Here is a 17,056-nt window from a genome sequence, read left to right as displayed (position 1 = left end):
TAAAGAAAGTTAAGAGCACAACAACCATAGGTTTCCCATTGTTGATCTACAATATTGCATGAAATTCAAATTTATTTTACCATAATAAAGGTTAAAATAAAAATGAAAGAAAGTTATCAAAGTAAGTATGTTTGGCATCATTTTACTTCGCTCATGTATATCAACTAGTATTCTAAAGTCTCACTCAACATCTTTATATATTCATACCTCATTTGTTAGCATATTTAGCAAATAAGGATTTTCATGAGCGTGCTTCTCAAACACATCCAAAAGGCTAGATGTTGTGAACTTATCTTTTCTAAATTCTTCAACATTGAAGAAACACTATGGATTTAACCAATAACAAACAACACGAAGATTTCTTTTTCACCACAAATCTCAAAGACTATCTACAATAGTAGGAATTTCCTTTTTATTGGTGAACTACCAAACTAAGGATATTGAATCTCATGATTCTCACACATAATATAAAACAAGAATACAAAGTCATACATGAATCCACATTCTCAGATTTACTCTTTTGATATACATTTTGAGAGAGTTTTGGTATGATGAGTTTCCTTAACCAAATCCTGAATTCCTTTTGGGACCTTCACTTTCTCTCTGATGGGGAGAGATGAAAACTATTTGTGATTTGGTGTCTTGGAGACCATAATCGTTCATTATGCATTAACTTGTAGGTTCTCATTATCCCCTATAGACCAATCGTTTGGGTATCCACTCATTAAGCTCATATTCGTTATCAGTTTCAGCAGTCTTATAGGTTGTTAGTAATTAGACCACTTGTTTTGTAACCCCAAAATAAATAGTCGATATAATTGTATTAAATATATAATGTCCACTTTAATTATAAATTATGAATTTCTAACAACAATGTCTAAGTAGGGCTTCACTTTAGTCTTGTTTCTTTGAAATCTTCTCTCTGTCTCATATCTATCTTTAAAGATTGTTTAATAAATAAAGCTCATCACAAGCTTATGTTACTATCAACAATATGTAACATGAAGATAAGTTGCTTAGTAAGTTTCACAATATCAATAAACTGTTTCAAAAAATTTGAATCCAATACTTGTTCTACATATTTTTTGCCTTAAGATCTTTGAAATAAGTTGAACTTGTCCATTCTCTAGATGTTATCAGGGCTCTTAATGCACCCTTTTAGGTAAAGATACATTGAAATTTAATGAAAATAGTGGCTAATCGAGTTGGAGTTGGACGAAATATTTCTTTTTCTAAGAGTGTACTTTCTCATTAGATACAATGGATTGCAATGATTATATAAATATTTGGTAATATTTGCAACATGTGTTATCGTCTGGCTTACTTATGATAACTTTCTAATATATTGTAACATCAAATTAATACAATGAGCCGCATTTGAATACCGAAACATGTGAATGAACTCATTCTCCAATAACCTAAACGCAACAACATAATTAATAACATTGTCTATAACGATAAGAACAATGTTCTCATGATCTACATATAGCACTACCTCCTTGAAAAGCTTGAAGAATAGATATGCAGTTTTGAAAGCATGAGAAACATCATTAGACTTTATAAAGGCATATCATTTATGATAATAGACAATAAAATTAAAAAGAGTTCGTCTACACCATCTGCCATACGAGTGCATCTAGTTTTCTTCCAAATAGAGCAATATTCATTAAAAAATCCAGATCTTCAACCTACTTGTTTAACAAAATAACCACAAACATAATAAAATTTCGTAGTTTTATAATCTGAACTCATGCTATAAATGACATCAATCATAGGTTGATAGCATGTTGTGATAACTACATTAAATGACATAGGAGCATCAATCATCCATTTGGATATAACAAGATCACATTTCTTAATCAATTTTTTAGTTTGTATTACAATTTTTAAAGTGTGTTGAACATCAAGAGTTATTCTAGAAATAAAGTAAAAGCCTATTTGACCTTTCCCTTTTTGAGATGTACATGTATGAAGTACTTAATTGGTATATTATGCACTAAATTATTAACTTCGTCACAAGAATTAATTTCCTCATTCATTATCTACTTTTCTTTTCTTGCTCTTCATTTTATCAAGTTATTTCTTCATTCGATATTGAACATTTATTTACACATTCACTCAGTTTTCAATTTGTCATTTTAATCCAACCAAATTAGTCTTAAATTCAGTAATGCTCCCCCTTTTATTTGTTACATTCAAAAAAGACATGATAATGATTCTCCCATTATTGGTAACAACTTTTTTATAAGCCGAATCTGTTTTCCATCCTATCACTACTTATAAAAGTATTTCCTCTTGATATTTCTTGTGATGTTGGTAATTCGGGTTAAGTAGATGTCATCTATAGAAGAAAAGTCACAAATAAAATTGTTGTGAATAAATATATATTACACAGTAACAATGTTCCCTATAAAATACACAGCTCACATAGTTGTGATGATACATTATGGTTTCTTCTTTCTAAAAATATTCAGACTCTAAATCCTCCAAATTCAGAGTCTAAACCCTCCAAATTGGAACTCTAAATAAGGGAGGAGATGATTAGTTGGAAAGAAAGTCAATTTCAAAGTGACAATGAAATAACAAATCATATGATGTAATTAAAAAGGAGACAGAAAGTAACACATGCATAAGAGATTGTTGTAAAGTCAGAAATTTATGTGACAAAACTAGTGTGATGCATGTGCTTATTGGATAATCCTATGCTCGTGTATTATTTTTGTTTAAACTACATATAAAACACCATATTACATGAACACATTGCAATCAATCAATTGGGTATGCTAGATCATTCAAAATGCTAACCTCTAATTGAGTGAAAAGACATTAATGGTTGAAATATATTTTAATACATTCGGTTAATATTGTATTGGGCTAGTAGTTAAACTCACTTACCTTTTGCATAACAAATAATCACAGTAAACTCAATTTCCATGATTAAATGTGTAAAATAGATTAGTTAGTTAGGAGTTAGGTAGAACTAAGTCTATTGTATTTTGTTATAATAGATTGATTAATTTCTTCATAAATCAACTCATTCAAGATGTGGTGGAATTGCAACCCTATGTGGAGTTGGATGATCTAGTTCAAGAAACCATGAAGGTGGAGCAAAGAGGAAGAAGTCTAAGATTCCTCTAGCACCTCAAAGTCCTAATCTTGAAAGGATGAGCCAAAGAGGGATAGACATAAAGCAAAGGAGGTTATGGGCACCCACAAACCCAACCAACCAGCCATGAAGACCAACATCAAAACTAGATATGTGAAGTGTTTCAAGTGCCTTTGCAGATGTCACATTGACTCACAATGTCCTACAAAAAGGAAACTGATGATCACTAATGGGGTCGTTGAGTCCCAATCTGAACCATTTAGTGAAAAGGAGTGTGATGAAGATGTCTTCATTCCAGACGGTGATATCCTAATGATTAGGAGACTTTTGGGCAGCCAAGTCAAAATGCATGAAGAGGTCCAAAGGTTCAACCTTTTCCACTCGAGGTGCTTGGTTCGAGGGAAAATATGCACCTTGGTCATTAATGGAGGTCTGCACAAATGTGATTATTCAAAGGTTAGTGTCAAAATTAAACCTTGAGACTAAGCCACACCTCACCCCTTACCAATGCCAATGGTTAAGTGAGATAGGGGAAATGGTGGTGGATAGGCATGTCGTGGTTACATTTTCCATAGGGCAGTACCATGATGAGGTCTTATGTGATGTGGCTCCTATAGAGGCTAGCCACATATTGTTAGGAAGATCATGACAGTTTGATAAAAGAACTAGCCATGATGGTTTCACCAACAATATATCTTTCATACACCAAGGTCACAAGGTGGTGCTAGTCTCCCTTAGTCTAAATCAAGTCAATGAGGACCAAAATAGGCTAAGGGCTAAAATGGAGGAAGATAAAAAGGAAAATGAGGCAAAAAATAAGGGGTTGGTCGAGCCGTACATTGAGGAGATACACATCCCTATGGCTGGATTTTTTTCCAACACTTAGCCATTCTTTACAAGATCGTGGCAAGGCTAGAAAATGATTAAGAGTGAAGCAAATTGGAAGTCAAATTCACTCCAACAGAGGGTACTTGATGACAACCTCTTAGGGATGCCTTTGTTTTAGGATCATTTTAGCTTGAAATTATGAGTTTTGAAAATCTCAATTCGGTTTTGATGTTGATTAATAATTTTAGGCCAAATCTGGTTGGTTTGTGTGTAGTAATTAGGTTAGGGTTGATTGTGTTTGAGGGTGTAGGTATTAGGCTATGGTTGGAATGTGGTTGTAAGTGTTTAGGGTTGATTTGGCTACGGTTTGTGGGGTTTGTTTGAGTGTAGAGAATGTGTGTAGGGGTTAGGTCAAGGTTTGATTGTGTGTATTGAGTGGACCATTGTTTAACTTGGGAATGGAAGATTGGTCACAATTTTGTTATGGAAATTAGATTGGATTGTGTAGGGATGGTTACAGTTTTAGGTGTTTGGTGTTTATGACGAAATGGATGAGACATGGAAGGGAGAAGGCGCCACAAGCTAAGGTAGCTTGATAAACCAATGGTGTTCGCCACAAGAAAGGATGCTTGATATGAACTTGGATAGTTGGCCACGGCCAAGATAGGTTTTTAGGAGAACAATTCTCAACTAAAGACAACTCAGATTTGAATCAAATTAAGCTTAAGTTCATTAGTGGAAATTCACTTACATAAATAGACAATTTGCCTTGGCAGAAATAAAATAAAAGACTAAGTCTTAAACTAATAAATGAAATTTGAAATAAAATCCTAACTAAAATTTGATGGTTGAACCGAATTTGCTCCCTTGAAGATTTGACTAGGCAGCATTTGAATCTTTGCCGAAATGTTGAAGCCTTGGAAGCTTGACCAAGTCTTGGTTAATTTGAAAAAAACTCACACGCCCCTTTGATTGGAAAATCCCCACACTTTGGTCCACATATGAGTCATGACTTGATCCTTGATTCAATGGAAGTTGGAACCGAATGATTATGATGGTAAATGGCTCATGCTTGGCCGAGGTCTTAGGGCTAACTTTTGAGTCACACTTCCACTTAGCCTTGAGGTTGGACAATTGAATTTGAATAAATAAGTTCTTTTTATCTCCAAGGCTGAATTTGAGTGAGTGGAATAAATCTCCAACATTATCTTTAATCCCTTGGATCATGGTGGTCAAATATGATGGTTGGAAATTAAATCTCTCACATTATCTTCTCCTTATCTTCATAACAACTCCGAGCCCGCCCAACACTTGCTTTCAACTTGACTTTGATTTGAATAAAATCCAAGCTGATTTGTCTAAGGGAATTTAATAAATCTCCATATTTATCTTTAAGCCCTAGCATCTCCATCATTATAGTTGTCTTGTCCCTTTTGTGTGAGTGTCAAATTCCTTACATCTTAATTTCAAGCCATCTTATCTTGAGCCATGTCATGCCTTGTAAGACTTGATCATGTCTTGATTTCCATTTGACCTAGTCGTGCCATGAAAGGCGTGACTTGGCCAAATCTCTTTACTTGAGTCAAGCTTGAATTTTGATTCTTATAACTACTCTAACCTTGACAAGCCTAAATTAAACCACTTAGCCACTATTGGGCAAGATTACAAGGAAATAAATAATTTTCCAACCCTCATATTACATTAGATTAAATACTAAAATACTTAAATGAAATTAAACATAAATCCTAAGACTACATTAGAATTAAATTCTCATTTATTACAACTTATGAAAATAAAAGTAAACTAAGTTGAAATAACTCCTAAGGACATAAATGGTATTCCTCCATGTGATCTTCGTGATCAATTGTATCCTTTGTGACCTTAAAGGCTCCTGACTTAACTTTGGCCCTAATTATAGGACCTTCATAACCTCTCTTATCCTTTGATTCAAAGGACTTACATGTGATACTATTTTCATATCAATGATAAAAACGTCTGACTTGGCTAAAACATGGTTTAATATTTTTTTTGGATCATTCATTTGATATGAATTCGAATAATCGTGATTTGATAATGTTCTAGACAAAATCGATTACAGCAATGCATTTATATAATATAAACAGTTACATGTTATGCATTATTAAATCATAAAATATGATCTAGTCTAGGATAAAATGAAAGCAGAAATTATTTCATATCTTTGTCATTAATTATAGGGAAATTCATAGGTTTGAATTAATGATTAGATTTAAATCACTAAATTTTCCTAGAATTGGTGTCCAAAATATGGAGTAAGTTTTTTAGAATTACTTTTCTCTCTCATATATATAATAAAGTGTCTCATCACACTATGAGATAATTTATTTCCTTAAATTTAGTCATGTTTGACAAGTGTCTTATTTTTTCTTTTTATAATATATTTTAAAATGAAATCTTCTAAATGAAAGGTAAATAAAACACATGTTAAACATTGAATGAATTTAAGAAAGTATGTTATCTCATGGTGGTAGGAAATACTTTATTTTATATTTATATATATATATATATATATAGTAATCATAATGATGGATCCTAACTTTGATTGTGAGAAGTTTGTGGAAAATTGACCAAAATCATAAATTTTGCCTTTAGTAAATTCAATTTAATGTTAGAAAGGTGTGATCTAGTGATGTTGTCCGCTGGATTTTCATGGTCGATAGTTCAATTTCTGGGAGCGACACTTGTTGGGAGGGGTAGTCACGAACCCCGAAAATGATTAGTTCTTTACCCAAAAAATTGAAGATATTCTCTTGGTAGTACCAAAAAATCATGTCTTATCCTCTCTTTTTTTCATTCTTTCTCCCATCTTCTCGAGTCTCCCTTATTCAAAAAATAAAAAATCAATGTTGATTTTGCATTCTTTTGAACTTATTTGAAAAAGAAAGCACAAGAAATTAACATTGCTAGGAATCTTAAATTATGATGGAAGTCCACTTTAGATGTTATGTTGGATTTCTATACTAAATGTTAAATTTTAAGTTGAAATGACTATCACACCCTTTTCTTCCTTCATATTAGGGGTGAGCAGGACCCGACCCTACTTACTTACCTAGTATGGTTCAATTATGATTGGGTTAGAATAGAGTCAGGTCTCATTGGGTCTAGGGTCAAGTTCGGGTTTAAAAATTAGACTCAATTAATATTTAGGGTCAGGTAAGGACCAAATATGGTGGGTCGGGGACGGGTTTGCACATACTCAAACCCGAACCCGAAATTCAAAACTTGAATCCGAACCCGAACTAATGGGGTTGAAAATAAAGATATCATCCCTGAACCCATTGGATTTCGGGTAACCCGAACCCGAAAAAACCCGAAAATTATATATGTACTAAGGAAAGTATGATATCATTTTCGTTTGATTTTTCTCTAGAATTTCTATTTTCTTTTGTATTATTTCATTCTTTTATGTTTGAAGATCGAATAGTATGGAAAGTAAAATTAGAAATTAAAAACAATGGATACATGACAGAAATTTCAATTTTAAATTGAATTACCTTACTTCGAGCGAGTTCGTGTTAGGGTCTTTGCTCTACCAAACCCGACAATTAAACTCGGGTAAAACCTGAACCCAAACCCAAACTCAATCACATCGGGCTTTCCCCGTTAATTTCGGATTCGGTTACCCATGGGTTCGATTTGTATTGCCATCCCTAAGCTTGACCCATCTTATGATCACTCACTCATCATATTTGTATGTGTCTCTATTTAAATATGTACAAAGTAATAACATTTTCTTGGTAAAAAATATCATTAATTTTGTAAGTTTTTCATCATATATAAATGATTAAAAATATATATTCATACATAATTTTATATATCAAATTATATATTCACAATAATAAATAATATTGAGAAGATTTTATCTAAAATGAGTATGTATGCTATTTATTCAGATCTAGGTGGTCGAGTTTAAAGGCTGACCTGATTGATATTTATGGGTTAGGTTAGCTTTGGGTCTAGGGTCAGGTCCGGGTTCAAAAAATAACCCGACTAACATTTATGGAGGGATAATGACAAACCTTAACCCAACCCAATCCAACTCATACTCATCCCTCCTTCGTATTTTCATTAAAGACTATTTTTGGAAAATCAACTACATTCCTGACAAAATTTAATATCAACCAAATCATAGTTATAAAAACCGTACCGTACAAACCGGTACCGGTGAACCGGCCCCCTAACCGGTACGATACAGGTGTTGAACCGGCCAAGTATCAAAACCGGTCAAAGCCGGTCAAAAATCGGTCAAAACCGGTGAATCGGCCGGTATTTTACTAAATCGGTTGGTTTACACAAATATATATTTTTTTAAAAAAATATTAAAAACTTAAAAACTTATTACAATGTGACCAATCTTTCCAACTCTTCTTCAACACTTCAAGGCACATGCTTCCAAAGCATACTTATATTACACATTTTGTTTCCTAACATTCGTGTGTAATCTCAGTGACATTTGTGTAATCTTAGAGTACTGTCTGAAGATAGGATTTCGTAGAAAAATATAATATTCATATAAGATAACTTTGACTCCTTTATGTTAAATGTTAAAACTCTAAATTTATTTGTTTTATAGAATAAGTTGTGAAGTTATGTCATTTATTTATATTTTGTGGTTGTTAAGTGATAATTTTGGATTAATATATGTTTTTTAATTTAGATTTTGAATTTGTTAAAGACTTAAAGTTGTTTATTTATGTGAATTTTGAGTAGATTATAAATATGGATTATAAATTTGAGTATCTACCTATTTGGAATTTTTTGTTATAGTTTTATATATATATAAATATAAGTAGGTATGTCCGGTTTAACCGGCATGCGGTTTAATTAGTGAACCACTGGTTGAACCACTGTACCGCTATACCAGTACCCTGACCGGTTTGATAACCGGTACGGTTTTAACAACAGCGAACCAAATAACTCAATCAAATATAGGAGTGAAACTTTACCACGTATTTTTAAGCATCAAACCTTCGAGAATATGTTTAAAAATATTTCTCTACCAAACCACATATAACATGTCCCAAAAAAGGATAATCATTTATAAACATTCATGTATTGATATTGCATGTCCTTCATACTTAATTAGGGATGCATATCTATAATATAGTAAGGAACTAGAACTTATTTATAAAAAAATTAATGAAGTATTTATTCATTAATTTTTAAAAATTAAATTAAATAAAACTTAAAATAAAATTAAAAGTTATTTTCACAATTCTAGGAAAAATAAATTTTTTTATAAGATAAAATAGTCTTGTAATTAATTCTTCTAAACACTTTAGTGAAAAATTATACTTATTTGATTTCTGAATGAAAATAAAATGAGTAAAGCGAAAGCAATAAAAGTTAAGAGGAAATAAAAAGATAATAATGAGATTAATTTTTAATTGTTTAATTTAAATAGAAAAAGGAAGAAAATAAAAAGGTTTTATAAGTTGGTCAACCCTGTCATTTTTTATTTTAGTGTGTCTTTTTCTAAACATCAAATTATTTAAGAAAAATATATAAAAGCATGTAGTTATCATGAACTACTTTGACTTTTTAATTTCTTATTAAACTTTATGTATAAACCAAACTCATAAATAACTAAAGTTTAAGGATTAATTAAAAAGTAAAAATAGTTCATATTAACTACTTACAAAAATCATGTAGTTATCATGAACTACTTCTTTCAATTAGTAATACAAAACATGACATAAAGAAAAAAAATCTGTCTTTTAAAGATAAAATTAAAAATGGAAGAAGCATATATGAAAAAAGAAATTAAGTTATAAAGTCAGATTTTAATGAACTTTTTTTCAATTATTTATCAAAAAATCATATAAAGAAAAAAAATCCGTCTTTTAAAGACAAAATTAAAAATAGAAGAACCATATATGGAAAAAAAAATTAAGTCTAATATAAAAATCCATCAATTGCATCATTTTTCCGTCTAGAGGGAGAAAAAACATTTTGTGTTGACCCACTACTATTTTTCTTCTTTTCACCGTTTCATCTTAAGCAAACAAACATAACATTCTTCCTTTTTATTTTTTCTTCCTTACCTCTCCATTCGCTCTTGTTGACTAACAAAAACATGACACTTATAGTTGAAGAGTTAATGAATCATCAATTTTGAAACCCTTTCTTTATTATCATAATAATATTCATGGTTATATATTTTCATTAAAAGGTGGGATGAGTGAGATTTGTTTCTTATTTTTTACTGATATAGATTAACATGGTCAAAACAAAAGTAACTCTAGCTTCAAACTTCATATATAACTTACCTTCTTCTAAATATGTCTAAATATCTATTTCTTGATCTTATGATCCACATAATTTCATTTAATATTTGTAATTTATATTTACCCAATTTGGTACTAAAAAATAATATTTTAATATATATGATGCTCACCTGTAGTCCGAAGATGATAACTATACACAATCCTTCTACAAATCACAAGTGGATGAACAATTTCAAAAGTTAAATCCATTTATTTTCTGGTTGATTTAGGTGTCTAATGTATTATGAATTATTAAACCAAATTGGCGCTAAATTGATTATCCAATGATAAAATATAAATTTATATTTAAAAAGTAATTGAAACTTTTACATTTTGTTCTACCCATACATGTATATAAACATTTTAAATATATTTTATTGTTATTTTAAATTAATAAGTTATTTTAAAACTTTAAACTAGTGTTTATTATATTTTATTATTATTATTATATTATTTTTAATTATTATATTATATTTTACTATTATTTAATTAAAAGTTTACTAAAATGATTTCTATCATGAGATGTTGGTCAAGATTTACATCTGTTTAGTAGTGTAAGGCTTTATTAGATACATATTTTTATGATAAGTCAAATATTTGATTTGTATGAGTAATAATTACACATGAGTACACCTATAAGGTGTATTAGTGCATGTACTACTAGTTTATTTATGATTGTTTGAAAAAATGTTTTTAGGTTAAAAAATTAATTAATTATTTTCCTGACCAATCACAGTCAATGTTGTAAATATTGGTTTGTGTCGACCAGTGAACTGATCTCAATATCAGTATGATACACTAATTATACCGGTCATGCAATCATACCGGTTAAAACCAGTCAAAATGGATCATATCAGCTGGTTTTCAATTGAACTATACCAGTCATACCAACCGACTTTTATTTAAAATTAATTTTTAGTGAAAATAAAAAAAATAGTTTTTTATTAATTTTTCAACATTAATATTAATATATTATATATGCTATACGATTTAATTAATCAACAACTGATTTAATTGTTATATTAATATATGAGTACATTGATTGGTTTAATAATGGTACAATATTAATATCAGTGAAAACATGTGACGACATCAGTTGTGGAACATGTGGGACATAATAACTACCCACCTTGGAATGACTTTGCTCCCACAATCCTAACAAGTTCAGATTCTCTCATATACCAGAAGCATGAGTTATCCTTAAACAAATGTTATCATTTTTAGCCCTTGTAAGTGGGAGGATCTTAATTCTACACCAATAGCACCTCTCTCCCCTCTCTATCACTAAACCCAAGAAAACAAAGAGCATTTACTACAATATTTCTCCATTAGAACACTCATCTCTTAATATCACTTTCTTTTTATTAAGTCACTCTTCAATCAATCAACCATGTCATTTTCCGATGCAGCTTCCGTATTCATGGACGTACCAATAACCGCCTCCGTCTTCGGAATTCGTCTTCGGATACTCATCACTGTCATTCTCATCTCCTTTATCGTCCTCGTCCTCTTTCTCATCACCTTCTGCTTCATCTGTATCCGCAACCGCAACCGTAACAATGTGCCCTCGGGCTCAACAGAAATAGAAGAATTAGGCCTGGAAACGGGGTCGAAGGTGTCGCATGTTGGGTTGGGGAGGTGGTATACGTTGAGGGAGCTTCAAGTTGCGACTGATTGGTTGTCTGAATCGAATGTGATTGGTAAAGGTGGTTATGGAATTGTCTATCGTGGTATTCTTCCTGATGGGACTAAAGTTGCTGTTAAAAATCTCTTTAATAAGTACGTTTCATTCAATTTTTTAGTCTTTTTCTGCTCAACATTCTTTGGCTTTTTACTTGAGAAGGTGAGACTCAACGTAATGGTGCAATTGTAAAATTATGGGTTCAAATTCAAGTTCAGAAAATAATCTCTTTAGTAATGATGGAAAGGCAGTGTATATCTTCCCACACTTTAGTAGATAATATTTTTAATGGTGAATGAATAGATTATCTGTCCGGTTCTTGTCGAATCGATCACAACTTATAGTGTCATGTCATAATAATTTTTTTTCTTATTCTGTTATTCACCCATGATGTGTTTACGCAAACTTCCTCACACACTACCTCTTTTCTTCTTCATCTAATGCATTCTCTTCAATTATATGCCTTTTCTTCTTGAAAGTGAAACTCTTCATTTTCCTTTTATTAGCACCAATTTTCCTCTACTTCAAACACCATATTCTGATTTAGGGTTCAGAGTTAAGAGAATTTTTGTCTTTAGAATTCCTCTGATTCACCTTCCTTTCAAAATCAAATATAATTCTTTAAAAAATATAGATCTTGATGTGCCTTCTTTGTATTGTTTTTTGTTCTTCAAAAAAATGTTTAAAAACAAAAGCCTAACAATATGAAACTCATAATGCATCATCAAAAGGAGAATGAGGAGAATAGGAAATTGGATATGTGAATAGGTTCCATATATAAAGGGTATAAATTGGAAGAATCAATAAGCACCAATAAAGTCAAACTTCTATTGAATTGATAATGTTGTCACTTGTGAGGAATTTTGCAATGTCATATGTTCTTAGACATTTGTGTCACATTTTTTTTAATTACTTATTGTTGCTATCTAGAGAAAGGGTTTGTTTGTAAGTTAAGTTTTGAGGGGAAAGTTTAGTAGCCATAAAATACACTTATGAAATGACTCAAAAGCCTTCCCTTTCCTTCCCCCTCTAGAACTTATCTCGCAAACGACCCTACATGCCTTTGTTGCTAGAAGTTAGAAGTAAGCACTTTATATTTAAATTGTTTTCAGGCCAGAAGCTGAGAGAGATTTTAAAGCAGAGGTAGAAGTAATTGGTCGTGTGCGGCACAAGAATCTCGTTAGGTTGCTTGGATACTGTGTTGAGGGGCCATACATGTATTCAAAATTTTCTCTGTACTTTATTTATTTCTAACATTGAAACTGAAACTTTTGTTTGGTTTGAATAGTTGTAAGAATTGAAGTATGGGTTTGTTTTGAAGGATGCTTGTGTATGAATATGTTGACAATGGTAGTCTTGATCAATGGCTGCATGAGAACGTTGCATCCATAAGCCCTTTGACATGGGATATTCGCATGAACATTATGTTGGGCACAGCAAAAGGGTACCCGATTCATGATCTAATCTTATCTGCAATGCATACATTGGTACCCATTTTGATTCATGAAATGTTTTGATTACAGTGACTTCTGTGCATCTTTTCAGATTGGCTTATCTTCATGAGGGTCTTGAACAAAAAGTCATTCACCGGGATGTGAAATCGAGCAACGTACTCCTCGATAGCGAATGGAACGCTAAGGTTTCGGATTTTGGGCTTGTTAAGCTTATGTGTTCTGACCATAGTTATGTCGCAACTCGAGTGTTGGGGACATTTGGGTTAGTATGATTTACATAAGAAGTTTTCTATCTTTATTCTCAATTATTAGTTTTAGTTCCTTTCAGTGCAATGTAATACTAGTTTTTATCACACAAACTTTTCAATGGATAGTTACTCTCCCCCTTTTTTCTACCTGTAGTTATGTTGCCCCAGAGTATGCTTCCACTGGAATGTTGAATGAGAAGAGTGATGTTTATAGCTTTGGGATGCTTATCATGGAAATAATCACTGGGAAAAGTCCTGTTGATTATAGCAGACCAAAGAGACAGGTTAGAGATCATAACCAATAACAACAGTTTTGAGATAGTTCTTTTTACACTTTGCTATGCAATTGTGTCTCACTGGTTTCTTTATAAATTGCGGTTGCAGTAAACATTGTGGTTACTGTGATTGCGGTTATTGCGGCCGTTGCGATGTGGATTGTGGCTATTGCGGTGTGAATTATTTTATGATTAAAAACAATATTTTTGAATTTGATGCGGTCTAAATGTGGCCTAATGCAGTTTTTGTTACGGTCCGATGCAACCACATCATTATGATTGGGGATCACACTGCAATTGCAGTGTGATGTGATTGCGGCAATTACCACAACCTCAATATTGCGGCCGCATCAAAGTTTGCAATTTAAATCACTAACCATGGAAGTTGGGAAAACTGCAGATTAATTTAATAGAGTGGTTGAAAACTCAGTTTGGGGATAAAAAAACTGAGGAAGTAGTTGATTCTAAGCTCCCTGAGAAGCCATCTCTGGAGGCTCTTAAACGTGCTCTAATGGTTGCTATTAGATGTGTTGATCCTGATCCGACAAAGAGGCCTAAAATGGGAAATGTGGTCCACTTGCTTGAGGCTGATGACCTCTTATTCCTTAATGTAATGTTCTTTTTCCTTCTTAAAACTATACATTGTATTTGTACCTAACTAGACCAAAATGAGGAGGAATCAAGCTACAATCTTAATACTCATCACCTTTTTTCCTTTGTTTTTGTAGAGAGGAAGAGTCGATGTGGAATATTCTAGTTCCGATGTTGATTCTGAACAGGAGCATGGAGACTCAAGTTTAGATAAAAAGCCGATAAGTGGAGAGATCACTGATCAAAGGGAGGATAATAGTGATAGTAATTATCAACAGAAGCATAAGGACTCAAGTTTAGATAAAAAATTAAAAGGTAAAGAGATCATTGATCAAAAGAAAGATAATAGTGATGGTGATTATCAACAGGAGCGTAAGGACTCAAGTTTATATAAAAAGCCAAAAGGTGGAGAGATCACTGATCAAAAGAAAGATAATAGTGATGATAATTATCAACAAGAGCATAAGGACTCAAGTTTACATAAAAAACCAATAGGTAGAGAGATCACTGATCAAAGGAAACATGATAGTGGTGGTGATTATCAAAAGGGGCATAAGGACTCAAGTTTATATAAAAAGTCAATAGGTGCATAGATCAGTGATCAAAAGGAAGATAATTGTAATGGTGATTATCAACAGGAGGATAAGGACTGAAGTTTAGATAAGAAATCAATAGGTGGAGATGTCACTTATCAAAGGGAAGATGGTAGTTGCAGAAATCACCATTAGCGCACCAGGTGAAAATCATTGTAGCCTTATACATAAGTAGCAATGTGCCCAATATTTATGTCTAACTTGGAAACCAGCAATGATTTTTTTCTCCTATTTACATTATTCCCCTTGTCTATTCATTTATATAGTTCATTTAGGTACGTGATTTGTCAGTTTTTGCATAATTTTATAACATATTTGTATGACAAACCGATACATGGTAAATGGTTCGGTGAATTCGCATGTTGTATTTATTGTAAATGAGATAATTTTGTAACTATTGACTTTTTCATTATTAAAAAAATGAAACTATTTGTTATTTTTGTTTGAGACAAAGTAGGATAAAAGCATTAACAAAATATATACTTGTTTCAGGTCTTCATAATAATATTATCAACTATGTCCCCTCTGTTTTTAGAATTGCATCCTGGTCCCATTATAAAGTACATAGCATTTTGTAAGTATAATCCGATCATGAATAATAGGATTTAGTTTGATTCATCGGTTTATTTTTTAAAGGAATATGTTAAATTTTATCATATGTTTAAAAATTCATGTGTCTGTCCTAAGTAGAAAATCCTACATGGTAAAGATATGCTATTAAAATAAATCGTCAATTCTTCTTTTTTCTCTATTCTTTTTTAGTTTCACTATTGTATACAGTTTTGGTACTATGTTATAATTCCTATGTGAGATTTTTTATTTTGCTCTAAACAGAAAAATATTATCTAAAGTTGTCTCTTTTTAATTACATATCCTTTGAAAGTTACTTGTATTTTCTAAAATGTTAAAAAACTTATATAGTTACATTTTGCTTATACAACTCTACATGAGATGGGGAATCATAATGTTTGTATCAAGTACCACATAATTATTAATTGTTCATATGTTTTGCATTTTGGTTCGGCTTGGGCACTATGGAATCATGAACTGAGCCATTTACAAAGAGTTTCTTAGGAAGTTAATCAAGCATAACCATAGAACTGAACCAAACTTCATTTTTCAGTTTGTTTTAGTTTAATTCTATTGGTTTCACTATTCATTATGTAACTACTTACCCTCCTAGAAATGGATTTGTTGGTCGACTAATCAAATATTATTTGTGCTAACCAACAAATAGGTGTATAAAATATTAGTATTTGAGGTTATGATTTGTGCTAACCAACAAATAGGTGTATAAAATATTAGTATTCGAAACCACAAAGAATTTGTTAGATACTTGTTGGACACTCATACTAGCCCACTTAAAGCCCAAATCCATGAAGAAACTGAAAAATTATCAATGGCAGGAAAAACAGTTAAAACAGAACTGTTTTAACTGCTTTTCAGTTTTTCCTTTCCCCTTTTGTACCTTCCTCTGTTTTCTATTTAAGAGTGTTATCTCTTCTATCAATGGCACGAATTGTAACACAGAATGATCATTGTTAAAATAATCAAAGCATAATAACAAATTCTATTTCCTCTTGTTGTGATCTCAGCTTTTCATATTCCTTCTTGTTTCTTGTATTCATTGTGCTTTTCTTCTTTGACCATGGGAGGTGATAACTTTCACATGGTATCAGAGCACCTTCATTGAAGGTGTCTCTGCCACGCTTTCATAACCTCTTTCAGCTGTCATGCGCAATTGATTCTGAACCCTTCTTTTCCTCCCCAACAACCATCAAACTCAAATTGATCGGATTACTCAGATGGCAAATCAAATCACATTACAAAATCCAGTTCTGGATCCTGTAAGTCCCTATTTTCTTCATGTGAATGAGAATCCAGGAGCATCACTAGTTTCAACTCGATTGAATGGGGACAATTATCACTCATGGGCAAGAGCCATGTACATGGCACTCGACACCAAGAACAAAAT

At 31.9% G+C, this 17,056-nt stretch overlaps 1 protein-coding gene across 2 annotated transcripts; it reads left to right on the top strand.

Annotated features, from left to right (window-relative positions):
- LOC109356070 (probable serine/threonine-protein kinase At1g01540) lies at positions 11,417–15,506 on the top strand. Of its 2 annotated transcripts, none has more exons than XM_019599402.1 (7): positions 11,417–12,018; positions 13,033–13,137; positions 13,242–13,364; positions 13,466–13,636; positions 13,777–13,906; positions 14,298–14,507; positions 14,626–15,506. In XM_019599402.1, exons 1-7 carry the CDS (start codon positions 11,630–11,632, stop codon positions 15,079–15,081), a joined length of 1,584 nt encoding a protein of 527 aa, XP_019454947.1. In that variant the 5' UTR covers positions 11,417–11,629; the 3' UTR covers positions 15,082–15,506. The 2 variants fall into 2 exon arrangements, with proteins under 2 accessions (XP_019454947.1, XP_019454948.1); XM_019599403.1 differs by having other exon boundaries at positions 14,630–14,758.

This window comes from Lupinus angustifolius, chromosome LG09 (assembly GCF_001865875.1).
Source record: "Lupinus angustifolius cultivar Tanjil chromosome LG09, LupAngTanjil_v1.0, whole genome shotgun sequence".
NCBI classification, from domain to species: Eukaryota; Viridiplantae; Streptophyta; class Magnoliopsida; order Fabales; family Fabaceae; genus Lupinus; species Lupinus angustifolius.
The sequence above is the reverse complement of the archived record's forward strand: the minus strand, read 5'-3'. Positions and strand labels throughout refer to the sequence as shown.